Here is a 15,509-nt window from a genome sequence, read left to right as displayed (position 1 = left end):
ATTCTGGGTTGCAGAGACAATTATTTTAAAAAAAAAAAAATATACAATGAAAAAAAAAAAAAAAAAAAAGAACAACAAAAAAAAATTCACCCTTCGTACTAGTCCACAGAAAACAGTACCAAATCCACCCTTAGCACCTGATTGACAAACTTCAATGTCCTTTAAAATGCCCAACTTCCTTTCTTAAAAACGATTAGACAAGAAAGGCCTAGGTGTCTTAACTTACTGCTCAAGCATATGCTAGAATACACAAGATCCTTGGTTTGACCTTTAAACAAACACACACACACACACACACACACACACACACCACATGGTGGGGGACCTAGCTTGGTGCCACATGTCAGTAATCCTAATATTCAAAAGGGGGTTATAATCCAAGTAGGTTACAATTAAAACAAATGTTTTGCATGCAAGGGCATTAAAAGATAACTGCACCCAAATAATCCCTAAAATCTGGAACTATCAAGAAAACAAGTCAAACCAGTAAAAAGTAAGCCACCTGCACTGTGATTATTAAGTAGATGATGTAGATCAGTAAAGTCAACCTACAGCACAGCAACGCGAACTCTCCAAACATACATACGTGAGACTGAAACCAGACCTACCTAGGAACCCAGAGAGCAACACTCACAGGCCTAACCCAAGGGAAACCAGGCTGCAATAAAGACAGGGGGAGCAGGGAAAGAAACAGCCAGAGTAGAGCTCTGGGGAAACTGCTAAGCCCAGGCTGCGAACCAGCAGGAAGGTCCTGTGCACAGGACTGCTGAAGCAGGATCTGCACACTGGTAGCATCTTCACGAGAGCAAAACAAACAAAAGTACTTCTAAACGCGTCAGATACAGGGAAATGAAGACTTGCTGTCAAGCAGAACTTAAACCAGAACACAGCAATTCCACCCTCAACCTACCCACTGACAGGCACAGTCCGGCTCCACCAAGACTTGAGACAGATTTAAATTCAGGACAAACGTCTCCATAGATCACAAAAGATACTTCAAAATGGTATGGTTAATTAATCAAAAAGTCACAATAACCCCTAAGTACACATAAGCCTAATTACAGAGCCCTGAAATCCCCCCCCAAAAAGGGGGGGGACACCACATCTGCACCATGTATATTTAGTTACATAAACTCTCTTGGTGTTCATGATGTGAACAGGAGGGCAGAAAACCAGAAGGGTCACAGACACCTGAGAACCACTACCGACAGCTTGAAAGTCGTCACATACATTTCCTTTGGACCCCATTGTTAACGCTCACCTAGATGTACTAGCTATATACTGACTCACACCATGAATCTAACAATATCCTTAAAATACCCTGAAATCATACAAAATATATTTGCTTACCCAGGTCAGCATTATTAGGGCATAATCACAGAAAAAGTTCTCTGAGCAGTTAAACCAGGTCCTGAACTCATAGTGCAAGACACAGTTACAGCCGGGCAGTGGTGGCACACGCCTTTAATCCCAGCACTCGGGAGGCAGAGGCAGGCAGATTTCTGAGTTCTAGGCCATCCTGGTCTACAGAGTGAGTTCCAGGACAGCCAGGACAGGGCTACACAGAGAAACCCTGTCTCAGGGGAAAAAAAAAAAAAAAAAAAAAACAGTCACAATGAGAATAGGAAAAAATTTAAAAACAACAACTACAACAAAAACAAGTATCAGGGCGTAGACACTGTAAAACAAGCAGCGCTTTTACTCATCAGGTGTCTATATTAAATGGCCAAGTATGAAGAAGGCTTTAACACGGGCCAGAAAAAAGGTTTCCCAGGAAGCAGAAGGGCTGAGACAGGAAGGCTTCTTTCTTCACTATTTGCAAGCTCCCCGGCTCCCTGGCAGTATATGAAGCGGTGGTCCCTATACAACTTCAATACTAAAGGTACTATGCAGCCATTGCAGCTTTTAATCAGAGTCAGAGATGGCACGTTGGTACCTGGAGCCACTGAGGGAAGAACAGAGGGTAAGAAGAAAAGGATAGTTAGGTATGTGGCAGCCACAGGAAGGCCAGGAGTGAAGAAACCATACCTCAAGTGTTCTCTGACAAGGTGCAGAGAAAGGGATCACTCAAGGCATGCTAGAACCGAATATACTGTACCAGGTGTGTCCACCTCTCTCCCATCCCATAGTATCCTAATCCTCACCCTACACACACTCACGATCCTACTCTGGGCACACAGCATGCTGGCTTCAGGAAATGGGCACCTTGAATGCCAGGCCACTCACTGTCTCTGTCCCCCAAGGCAAAGCGCTTCAGGGTGCACTACAGACCATGTCCCCGTGCTGATTTCCTTCTAAGAACCTAGCTCACTGAGTAAGAAACAGTAAGCACTATGCCAAAATAAACATCTAATCCTAGGTGTGAACGCACACTGAGGCCGCACAGTGAGATGGGGTACTGCAGACAAACAGCATGGCTTCCTGAGATGACCTAAGAACAACAGTGCAGTCAAAGGACTGATGAGCCAGAGGTCATGCAAAAAGTCCAGAGCTCCGGGAAACTATACCATAATATACCAGACAAATCTCCAGTTTCTGGCCCAACTTGTACAGTTTCAGTTGTTCCTGCTCCTCTGTCTTTCACAAGTAAAACTCTCAACCATGCTTCTTAGATTGATCAGAGAACAGAAAGTCACAAGACCAGAGAGGAAAGGATGGCAACCTAGATAGGCAGCGCCTGCACAGGAAGCTGTAGAGAAAGAACTTCAACTGGCACTGCTGGAGTTAGGAGCGCCCAGTCAGCCAGTGGGATTGGGGCACACTCTTAAAGGGGCCCACACTTTAGTTTTGTCTGTAAAGGCTGATAATCTGACCAAGCTGTCCTGTGCCCTAAGGCAGGACACTCTAAAGTATAGGTTTGCCAAAAGGTTGAGCTCATCACAGAACCAGCAAATGAGCTAATGGATAGAGTGAACGACACACACACACACACACACACACAAACAGACCTACTGGTAGGAGGAAACAAAACAAAATCATTATAAACAAAGAAAAAAGCCAGGCATGGCTGCACACATATAATCCCAGAAGTGGGGGGGCAGGAGGAACACATCTAAGTTCAAGGCCAGCAAAGGGTAGGTCTGAGGCTCCCTAGGATGGTACTCTTATACAAAAGCTGGGCTTCTTTAAATTGGAAATACTCTGTGTGCTGACTGTGGTGCCCATGGGCAAGAGAACCAAGGACATAGGCCAGCCTGGGCGACAAGTTCTGAAACACTAGCAGCCTCACTTAAGCCTTATCACGGACTTTCCCAATGTTCAAATGCCACAATAAGTACTCAAGAGTATTATTTGTCAGCACAGCATGTGCAACACGCCAGTGATCCCAAGGCAGGAGGACCAACATGTTCAAGATTCTGTGGCCAAAAGGAATGGAGGAAGGAAAAGGAAGGCAGGGTAGCTGGTTCATTTGTTAATTTTATAAAACATTCCACATGGTCTCTTTTTGTTTGGGAAAAGAAGGTTTTAAAAACCTACACTTTTAAAACCAGGTAGTGGTGGCATATGACTTTAATAATCCCAGCACTGGAGAGGCAGAGTTCAAGGCCAGCCTGGTTTACAGAGTGTGAGTTTCAGGACAGCCAAGGAAAGGAACACTGTCTCAAAAAATCTACCCTTTTATTCCTGTTGTGTTTAGTCATGTCCCCCCCCCAAAAAACAAACAAACAAACAAACAAAAAAACGGAATGGATTACTGTTGTAGAGGACGTGTACAGGCTTGGCTTTTGTTGTTTCTGAGACAAGACTTCATTTAGTCCAGGCTGGCCTGGAACTTGATGTGTAATTGAAAACTTGAGGACGGCCTAGAATTCCTGGTCTTCCTGACTCCATTTCAGAGTGATGGAATTACAGGCTCAATGAGGTCAACTTCAGATCCAAAGCAATACAGCTGCTTTAAGTAAGCATACAAAACTGAGTAAGATCCTCCTTCTACCCTAAAGCCACCCAATCTCCTCAATCTCACTAAATCCAACAAGCTAACATCTCGCCGCCTTCTCGTAAAAATAAAGCCTTGATTCCACTATATTCTAATACTTGCAATTCACTTGTTTAGTACTTATTAGGTTATACAGAAAACAATATCTGGCATAAGGGTTCTCTTTTTCAAGACATCAAAGCTGCTCTTTCACACGCAGCAAGGTATAAATCACTGAGAAGGGCCCACACGGCCCACAGGTGAAGCCACTGTTCTAAAAGGTACAGCACACTGACACACACAGAGCCCCAATGCTTACCTGCATCAGCTCTGGACCGCTGGCCAGGTGTCTTCCCGAATGGGGTCTTCATTCATCTGTATCTATGTGAGCAGCAGAGCTGCTGGACTAGGGTGAAAATCCAATGTTCTCAGCTATGAGGCTGCCCACAGGTTCGTGTTAATCCACCATCCAGGTGTCTCCTTTACAAGTTCAGCAAAAACACATGGAATCCCAAGCACTCTGTAAAATGAGCATCAAGACAGCAAAATGCCTAGTGAGCCTCTAAATGCAAACGGAAATGTAAGCCTAATTCTCAACTAAAGGCACTGATCCCTGCAGCAATGACAATGCAACGCCTCACAGTGAGAAGGGGACTTCAGGACAGGTCAGACCCCACAGGGAGAAGAGGCTGTGCAGAGAGCCCTGTCCTAAATAAAGCACCTTGCTGCTAGGTCCCAAGGTAGGCTGCACACCAGGATTTAATGGGGCACACCCTTTTGGGGGGGTGATCAGGGTACAGGTCACTCAGGGAGGGGAGCTGCATCTGGCAGACCAGGGCTTGGGAAGAAGGCAACATAACTTTGTTTTTCCCCTTCTGCCCCCAACCTCTCATAAAGCTCCATTAAACCCAAGAGAACTTCCAAGAAAAAAACGTTCCCACTCATGCAGATGCTAAACTGTTTCACAAAAGCAGTGCCATTTACATCAAATTTGGTTCCAGGAACTTTGAAGTCCAGGTAGTAAACCATTTCCATATATCTTTCCCAATCAGACATTTTTCCAACTGCTATAGTGTCCTGGTGCTGCTGCTCCTGTGGTCAGGTTTTTATGTTACTTCTAAATGCTAAATAAATAATTTCAGAGTTCTGTGTACCACCACCACTCCATGGCTTTACCATCTTTCCCTATTCCGTCTCTAGCTGAGAGTACAAGGACAGGTCCATCACAACCCACTTGGTCCTCCCTGCTGTATTCAGTTTCCCCCAGCCTTCCTGCCTGTGGCCCAGCTCCCCTTCTGCTGTGCTTCCTGATAAAGCACTACACTTGAAGGCAAAACATGCAAGCTCTTCTGTCATGTTCAACTCTCTTGTATGTAACCTGAGCAGCATTCAGCACTGCTAGCCACAACCCAGCACACTGGGCTTGCCATGCAGGACAAAGGACTTCCCACAGAGGCACTGTCCTGAGCCCCCCAGGCTCAGCCCTGTCATTGGTTCAGCCAATTCTATTCTAACCTTCCTCTAGTGAATTTCCTCACTAGAGCATCCTCAGCATATAATAAACATGATGCAGTGTATCACAACTTTAAAGGCCAACTCCTGGGGCTGGAAGGTAGAAGAGCCAGGCTTAGGTCCCAGCACCAACTCAGAGGCTACAATGCAGAAGCTACAATTCCAAGAGATCTGACACTCTCCTCCGACCTTGGGACCAGGTAGACACACATAGTACACACACACAGGAAGGCAAAGCACCCACTACACATAAAATAAAAGCAAATCTTTTTTGTTTGACAGGGCCTTACTGTATAACCAGCCCTTGCTGGCCTCGAACTCAGAGACATACTAGCCTCTGCCTCCCAAGATTTTCTGAAGTGTATGTGTCCTTCTCACTAGGTTTCAACTATCATGGCAACATTTTCTGTTGCTACTTGAAGTTGAATTTAACAAACCTTTAAGAGAAACTGAGGACTTGCAAACATGGGTCTTCTGTTTTCTGTTGTCGTGTGTGTATACACATCATTTACAAGCATGCAGAACAGGGGTGCAGAAATCTGAGGGCAGCCTGGAGTGTCCATCAGTCTTCATCCTGCCTGTCTGTCTGTTTTCCTCAGCTGTGCCTGACCCATGAGCTGCTGGGGATCCTCCTATCCCCATCTTTCCAGGGGACTGCTGGATTAGATACGCATGCTGTGTCTGCTTTACATGGCAAGTGCTTTTTACCACTCAGCCATCTCCCCAGCTCTACAAGGGGACTTTAGGAGCAAAATAATGTGCAGTAAAGTTCCGGGGGGGGGGGGGGGGGAGCCACACCCATTGCTGACTAATTAGAACTTCAAAACTGAGGAAAGAGCCAAAATGCCAAGTTCCATCTTGACCTAGCTTTAGTCCCTTTACAGACCACTCAGAGTCCACCTAAGTGTCTGACTAGCTTCCTCATGACTATCAGGTAAAACCTTTTGGAATATACATACAGAATGTCTTCATAGAGTACCTGAAACTTATAACAGATGACCATCTTTGTTGTAGCTTGCCTACCTGATATTTCCACCAATATACTTGAAAATGTCTTGCCTTATGATTTTTTTTTTGTTCCCAAACCATAAAAATTCTGCTTCCACATTGACACATGGCACAGATTGGTCTTTCACAGGTCAGCACAAGAATTAATATGTCCCCTCTGAGGTAAGAGTTCTGTTTCCTATTGGTAACATTCCTTCCAGCTTCCTGAGTAACCATCAGTAAATACAGTCTAGGCTCATCCCAACTCCTGTTTAAAACCATCAGGAAATGCAGTCCCGTCTCCCAGACACTGAGTGGAGTTGCTGAGCCCTGTTCATGTCTCAATAGATGTCACAGAGTGCCTTGAAAAGTCAGATAAGGAACAGCATTCTGAAAATAGATTTGTTCTTTTGACTGAACTAATTCAATTCATTCAAATTTTCTAGAGACACAGATCATCTTTAAGTTATCTTATTATGTGGTTAGTTTAGTAAAGAAAAAAAATTAAACAAATACAGTGGTTTCTAGGATAGCAGATGCTATACTGGTCTCCTCCCTACCCCAGTGCTACAGGAAAGTCACCAAGTGGAGGTTACTGGCACGTGGCTAAAAAGGATCAAGCGGCTGGAGAGATGGATCAGTGATCAAGAGCACAGTCTGCTCTTCCTGGGTTAAATTCATAGCATCCACATCCCATACAGCTCACAGCCATCTGTAACTGCAGTTCCAATGTATCTGACACCCTTTTATGACTTCTCTAGCTATGGTGAAAATACATATAGGAAAGCGATACACCCACATACACATTTAACAACAACAACAACAAAAATAAGGTAAGAAATGGAGCACAGACGATGGAAAGGTTCTTAAGGCTACTTTCTCTCTCCCTACACAGGCAACCAGGGCCCTGGCTATGGTGAGAACACACTCAGGAAATCATAGTAAGTACTCACAGATGACTCGACTCTACAAGCTAGGGTCAAATGATTGGCGACTCAAAACATGCGCAAGGTACAGTGAATACAGAAAATTAATATTCACCGACACTCCAAACTTCTCACAGTGATCCAGAGTCGGGGGCTCTATCTCTTCTGGAAGTCCATCTTTGTTAGCTGAAGCTAATTACTCACCCATGAGGGTTACTGAGCTTTAATATAGTTCTCAGGAGGTTAATTTCCAAACAAGATTATCCTTCAATAATTATCCCAAAGATCATTTATAAGATGCTGAATTGACATAAAAATGCACTGTACTGAGTGGGCACTGCACAGCAAGCAGGACTGAGTGCTGTGTTCTCAGTGGGCTCTTTCATGCCTTCCACACCGCATGCTGCAGAAGCCACGCCTGCATCACCATGGAAGCATCAACTGGAAACTGAAAAGGCCAGCAAAATACAATACCCTGATCAAGGTCATAGACCTCACTGAAATAAATGCTCTACCATAAACAAACACACACATAAGCAGACATGGTAGAGCATGCCTGTGACCTGGTACTACTGAAGGTGCAGAGGCAGGACAAAGCCCTCAAGGCAAGCCTGAGCTGTATGAGTGAGGCGGGCACACCTAAACCAATGACAGATATTGTACCACAGAGGTTAAGAAATGGGCATTTCAATTTCTCAGACATCAGGCCTGATGGTTTGGGCCACCTATAACCTGAGCGCTCAGAGGGTAAGGCAGGAAGTGCTCAAGTATCAGGACAATCTGAGTCTAAAGTAACAAGCAGCAATAACCACGTGTGGAGAAGGGACATGAAAAGACTCTGCCAACTGCTATCACCAACACCCGTTTTTAAGAAGAAATTTGGTCACTGCTGAGGCAAAGTCTTAACACCAGGTCCTCTCTCTCATGAAGAATAGGTACACAGGAGTACTAACAACCAAAAACACCACATGTCAATGGTAACTGCCAAATGAGAAGCTTAGAACTTTCAACCTGTAACCAAAACCTCCAGAGAGGGAAAAAGGGCTGCAAACTCAGCCACCAATGGCCAACAGTGTACCCCATCCTGCCAGGTAAGGAGGACTCACTAAAACAACTCTCTTCAGAGTTTCCATGTAGGTGAGAACAGAGGTAGGTATCCCAGAGGGCCTTTGTAATAAACCAAAAATATAGCAAATACACAGCTTTCCTGAGGCCCAAGCTATTCGAACAAATCACCAAACTTCATGAAGTGTTTGTGTCTCCAGGATCGGATACTACAACTCCATGTAGACAGTGTCAGAACCAACTAAACTGTAAAACCAGCCAACAGTCAATGTCCATGAGAACTTGTAGGTTTGAAGAAAAAGCCCACACACGGTGACAGAGAAAAATAACCTGTTTGTTCTTGCATGGTGGGAAGAACATACATTATCAAACACATTTACATGAAAAGGGCATCTAGTTAAAGTCATCTAACAAGAAGTTGAGAGTAATGTTCTTAGGCATGACACTCATTTACAAAGAATAAAATGCTTGTCTTAGAAGTGCCACGGCACCTGCAATCTAAGCAGCTTTTGAAATCTCTGGTGGTGGAAGGTAAACTACGCAGCCAACACCACCTTGGTGAAGAGAGAACCTATCCACTTTGACCACAGAGAGAGTAATTTCAACTCTTCCCTGTGCAGAGTGCCAAGCCAGTCAAGGATACAGACCCTACCTTAAAAACAAAACCAACACAGGTAGGGAACCACCTGCTGTTACTGTGCAAAGTTGCAAAAGCCTGGCGCTAACCTAATGCCTCCTAATAGTGATGGTGTCAGCTCTGGTCAGTTGCTTCTTTAAGTGGACTACAGTTGCCCCGGAGACTGTAGCCATCAAAGTGCTGGGAAGAACACATGCATGCCAATGCTCACCCTAAAAAGAACACCTTTTCTTTTCTCTTTATTCCAGACAGGATTTCTGTGCTGCCCTGGAAGTCCTGGGCTCTGTATACCAGGCTGGACACCTGCCTGCTGCCCAATGCTGGGACTGAAGGAATCTGAGCATCTCTAGGCAGTTCATGTTGATGTAGCCACGCTCCTGTAAATGACCCTTTATCCATACTCCTTTAGTTAACCTAACCCTAATTATTTCAGTAAGTTATATATAAAATACATAAATAGTATAAAATAATTATATCAGTAAGTTATATATTAAAAAATACATGGAAATAAATGACATGGCAAGTCAACAAGGAGCTGGCTGGGAGAGGGGACAGGAGAGATGGAAAGAGGTAACAGAGGCGAGCACAATCAATACTTCATAACCGGGTATAAAAGTGCCATAATGGAGCTCCAGAGTACAATTAGTATATGCTAACAAACTTGAAAAGGGAGAATTCAGTAAAGAGGCCAGCAAGATATCTCAGTGTAAAAGCAGTTAGTTGTCTTGCAAACTTGATGAAGAAACTCAGCGGTGGAAGCTGAGTTTGGAACTGGCTCTGCATCACAGATACTGAATTTTAAAGTGTAATTTACTGTAAGTTTTTTTTTTTTTTTTTTTTTTTTTTTTGAGACAGTGTCTCATGTAGCCCAGGATACATTTGAACCTCTGATCCTCCTGCCTCCATGCCTCCCAGTGCTGAAAACACAGATGTACACCGCATCTGGTTTTATAATGAGAAAAAAGGAAGGAGGCCAGGGCCTCATGCATGCTATGTGTGTATTCTATCAAGTGAACTACATCTCAATTTCATTATTCCTAATACAATATTTAAAAACAAAACTAACAAAACAGAGCCTGCAAAATGGTTCAGTGGGTACAGGCACATGCTGCACAAGCCTGACAGGCCGAACCAGAGCCAAAATAAGGATGCAAGGAGAGAACCAACTCCAAACTTTTCCTCTGACCTCCAAATGCACATTATAACATGTGCCAAACAGAATCTAGAGAGAGCCATATACAGATATTTGCCTGCTCGTTTCAGTTTTCCCAACATTCTTGAAACCTCCCACCATAAAAGGACAATTAATTACTCTGAGAGAGCCCACTTTGAAGAACTTACATCAAGAGCAAAAAGGGTCACTGGGTGAATGGCTTTAGAGTCTGTAATTCTGAGAATTGCAATTCAGAACCTTCTTGGGAATAAAATACTTACTAGAAACCCCAAGTAAAACTGTTCTAACATCCGCTATCTAAGCCTAAATAAAGGCCTCTGTACATCAAGGTTAACATAAGAATCAAGGAATGAAGTACCCCATGATAGATCACTTGCATGACTCAAGTACTTCAAGTTGTTGAAAAACTTGGCTGTCATAAACTTTTAAGTAGTATCTAAGTTCTTCAAAGCCCAAAACACTCTTTAACAATTTAAGCAAAATCATCCCTTGGTCTAAACCCACAGATACCAAATTTTAACAATGACCACAAATCCAGACAGTAGAAACCTCTACACTCGATTTTTTTTTTAACCTTCCTTCTGAAATACAGCACCCCTTCCTCCAGGAAGACACAACACAGTGCAGCTGACTCTGAAAAGCCGCCACAGATCTTACCAACTCTCTCTGCACGCTACAGACCCAAAATACCTAAACCCCACCAATTGTGTCAGCTACTGACCTACTATTCCAGCAAACAGACCCGTACCAAAGGCAGCAGGCACTCAAGCACCAATGACCACGGTGCAAGTCAGGGTCAAGTCCTCAGCTACCCTGGAGAAGCGGAATTATCAACGGCACATCAAAGCTAGCAGCCTTTATGTAGATCCTCAGAAAGGTCCTCTATATCCTGAAACTTCCAAGGATGAGGCTGTCTCAGAGCCAAGATGGGTGTCCAGATAATTAACACTAATAATATGATTGGGAAGGGGGGCTGGCCACACAGAACAACCAACCGAGGGATTGGAGACTGCAGTTTTGAGCCCCAGACAGCAGGCAGACATCTAGGGAAAGGAGATACCAATTACTCAACCAATCAAAATGACACACGAACCATCAGTAGTCTGTGAACACACAGGGTCATGTGAGCTCTGCTGACCGACAGCACTCTGTATACTAGTGTATGGCTATGCCACGAATCATCTAACCTGACTCAGTAGAAGGAAGCCCTCACAACCTTACTCTGAGGACCTCCTCTGGCTGGTCTTTTGTATCCTTTTCTGACACAAAGCTATAATCATAAAAGACTGCACTTTCTCTGTGGCTACTTGGTGAATTATGAAACCACAATGACGAAAGGAGCAGAGACGTTAAGGTGTGTCTCAGGACTTCCTCAACTTTTACAAGAGAAATTTTACATAACCCTGAGGATAAAAATATATAAGTACACAAGTTACAGTTATTGAAGAGTCACAAAGAAATTTACTTCAGAACAACTATATGGTAGTTCTGATTTTATTATTAAAAATTAAAACAAATTTCCATGCTAATAGGAATGGACTTCCTTATACACAAAGAATTAAATCTTAGCTGAGATGTTTAAGACTGCAAGATAAAGCACATCACCATGTTATCACAGGTGGCAGGTATTTCTGACTCTATGATCATCGCTGCTGAGAATGCACTATCGGGGCTGCAGAGATGGCTCAGTGGTTAAGAGCACTGACTGCTTTTCCAGAGGTCCTGAGTTCAATTCCCAGCAACCACATGGTGGCTCACAACCATCTGTAATAGAATCTGATGCCCTCTTCTGGTGTGTGTCTGAAGACAGTGACAGTGTACTCATACACATTAAATAAATAAATCTTTAAAAGAAGAAAAAAGAATGCACTATCACAAGAAAGAACAGTACAAAGAGTTGGGCCAATTCATAAATGTTCGAAGTTCTGTCCTAATGATAAACCAAAATTTGTTTAATCATTTTTTAATAAATCTTTTCAAAAAGCAACTTTAAAGGTCAAAAATACAATACAATACAAAGCTACACTGATTTGATACTTACAAGCTAAGAAATAACAGTAGGATAATAATGTCTTTGTTTTCTGAAGAGCAGAAATGCCTGTATATACAGTGAAAACCACTGTGACTCCTTACCTACAGCAGCTCTAATCTGAGCAAAGGCAGCAAATGGACACTGGGGTTGACTAGACCCCAAGAGCAAAAGTACAGTACAAGACTACAATACAATGAAAGCTGTAACAGACAACACAGGGGAGTACTGTCCAATGCCTCAGATTCATTCACTGTTTCTCTCTGTATATTTTTGGTCAAAACACACCCAAACCGTTTGATGCTATTAACACCCCCCATGTTCAGTTCTATGACTCTCTGCAAGGAGTCAAACTTCTAGAACAGATGTGCTCCATAACTAGTGGAAGTATCTACTAGATACTTTTTTCACATCTTTGGGGCTGGGGGGGGGGGTCAGTTAAGATGAAGGAAAGATTCCATAGCCTTTAGTTAACTCTTTCTAATAATAAATAAAGTACCACCTTGTGATTGTATATGCTCAGCCCAGGGATTAGCACTATTAGAAGGTGTGGCCCTGTAGACCCTCATCTTAGCTGCCTAGAAGCCAGTATTCTCCTAGCAGCCTTCAGATGAAGATGTAGAACTCTCAGCTCCTCCTGTACCATGCCTGTCTGGATGCTGCCATGCCCCCACCTTGACAATGGGCGACCCTCTGAACCTGTAAGCCAGCCCCGATGAAATGTTGTCCTTATAAACGGGGCTTCATGGGCCTTCCTAGAGGGATGTGGAAGACTCTGATACAGAGTGGGGTTTGAATTGTACGGACCTGGCCCAAGAGGGTTCAGTGGAGGATTTCAATCTGTTTGGCCTAGAAACTGTTTCTGTGGTATTTTGGTGAAGAATATGAATGACTACTCTTTGCCCTTGTCTGAAGAGTCTGCCTGAGGCTAAGGAGAAGAGGCTCAGATTAATTGCACTGATAAAGGAAGTCTCAGAAATGCCCATCATGGACTTTGTTCTCTGGTTAAGTCTTATGAAGTGCATTTTAAACAAGCCAAACAGGCTGAGAAAGGAAAAATGTAACATAGATGGTTCATGTAAAGGGGCACCAGGAAGGGAAATGGAGCTGAATCCTGTATTCAAGGATATTAAATATAATCAAGGGAGTTGTGACCTTGGGGCAAGATCCCACCCCAAGTTTAAGCTAAGTTTAGGTCCAGGCATGGTAGTACAAGCCTTTAATCCCAGGAGGCAAGCAGATTTCTGAGGTAAAGGCCAGCCTAGAACATAAATTCTACGTGAAGAAAAACTCAAATCCAGGCTTGGTGGCCTACACCTTTAACCCCAGCCCTTAGGAGACAGGCGTGCAGATGTTTGAATTCAAAGTCAGTCTACAGAGCAAGTCCCAGGACAGTCACTCTTAGGCCGAGAAGGAGTTGAAAAACTGAAAGCTGGTGATAATGTAAAAGAACAAGGGGCCATGTTCCAGCCCCAGCAAGCAGCAGAACTCGGTGGCTTTAGACACACACGTGACTCTGGCTTTAGAGTGCAGAAGAGGGACTACTGGGACAACTGATGCTGGCTAGCGGTGATTAAGAAGAGATCAGCATCCCCGAGGTGAAATCTTCTGGGAAGTGTTGTCTGAGAGGACAAAGAAGCTATGTTCCAGAGATAGCCAAGGTTGTACCTTGTGCTGCAGCTGTACTTAGTAATGTGGAAGTCACCCAGGTGGTACTGGTTTTGAAAGCATGAAGGGGTCATGAAGAAGAGCTGAGACTTGCAACTGTGAGAGGCCATGGAAGGCCATTGGTGAAGGTGCTGCCTCAGTTGCAATTAATTGATGGCCCAGGACTGAAGGGGTCATGAAAATGAGTTGAGGCTTGGCACCATGAAGAGAGTCTATGAGAGGCTATTGGTGAAGCCTGGTTGTGGCAGAAGACTCCAGCGTATTGGAGATGTCCATAGGATGATCACCAAGAACAGCATCGGCAATGGAATGGATCAACCTGAGCTTACAGTGCTACAGAGGGCAAAGCTGGAGAGGTGACGCCAGCCCTTTGCAGGAGCCCAGAAGATAGGTTGATCCCAGACATTGAAACAAGAAGCTGAAATACTGAAGTTGCCTTGGAGACCCCAAGATCTTTGAGATGCCAGAGCTATAAGCTATCTGCTGAGGAAAGCTGCTAACAAGGAGTGGAACTAGCCCAGGAGAAAGCAGTTTGTTGCAGTCAACAAAGATGAAAAAGGAGTTGAAGATCTGAAGACCCCTTTGACATCAGCCATGGAGATGCAGCGTTTGGAGATTGCCCAGCTGGTTTCCTGCCTTGCTTGGGGATTACAGTTAAGTGACTGGATGAAGCTCAGAAGAGACCTTGAGCTTTGGACTTTTAACATTGTTGAGACTGCTATAGACTATGGAGACTTTTAAGGTTGGACTAAATGTATTTTGCATTATGCTATGTTTAAGTATGCCCCCCCCCAGACTCATATGTTTGAAAAAGTCTATGGGGGGCAGGGAATGAAATATGATGGTTTGTATATACTCAGCCCAGGGAGTGGCATTATTAGAAGGTGTGGCCCTGTTGGAGTAGGTGTGTCACTGTGAGTGTGGGCTTTCAGACCCTCGTCCTAGCTGCCTGGAAGCTAGTATTCTGATAGTAGCCTTTCAGATAAAGATGTAGAACTCTCAGCTCTTCCTGCACCATGCCTGCCTGGATGCTGCCATGCTGCCACCTTGATAATAAATCTGTAAGCCAGCCCCAATTAAATGTCCTTATAAGAGTTGCCTTGGTCATGGTGTCTGTTCACAGCAGCAAAACCCTAACTAAGACACACTAGTTATCAAAAGAGAATAAAGAACCTAAAAACTTAACCTAAGATTTTGTTTGAGAAAATGATATTCAAAGGGTGGCCAAGTCTGAAAACAGAGGCAGGAGGGTCAGGGGTTCAAGGTCAACCTGAACTACACCACACAATGTATCAAAATCCAAGAAGGAGTAAGATGAAACTGATATTCTCACTGAAGTTCACCAGTAGGGATAGAATGGACAGCTACACTAAAGACATTAGAGTCTGGAGATCTTCATTCATTTGGAGTTTGTAGACTGATTACTATGTTCAGCAACTGGTCAAAATTTCAGGTGTAAATAATGAATTTCATCACTACTACAGTTAAGAATTTTTCAGAAGAAAGCCAGATAAATCCAAAACTAAGTAACACTGAGTCCATGTTCAGAGAGAGAGAGAGAGAGAGAGAGAGAGAGAGAGAGAGAGAGAGAGAGA

General features: G+C 43.8%; 1 protein-coding gene across 3 annotated transcripts in view; it reads right to left on the bottom strand.

The window, feature by feature from the left end:
* Positions 1 to 15,509, bottom strand: part of Spin1 (spindlin 1) — a 50,742-nt gene that overhangs the window by 23,788 nt on the left and 11,445 nt on the right. For all 3 annotated transcript variants that reach the window (XM_021215334.2, XM_029547498.1, XM_029547497.1), the window contains exon 2: positions 4,236 to 4,436. In XM_021215334.2, the coding sequence (XP_021070993.1) occupies positions 4,236 to 4,287 (52 nt within the window). In that variant the 5' untranslated portion in view covers positions 4,288 to 4,436. The remainder of the gene's footprint in view (positions 1 to 4,235; positions 4,437 to 15,509) is intronic.

Source organism: Mus pahari, chromosome 16, assembly GCF_900095145.1.
Source record: "Mus pahari chromosome 16, PAHARI_EIJ_v1.1, whole genome shotgun sequence".
Classification (NCBI taxonomy): Eukaryota; Metazoa; Chordata; class Mammalia; order Rodentia; family Muridae; genus Mus; species Mus pahari.
This window is presented reverse-complemented; position numbering and strand designations above follow the sequence as displayed.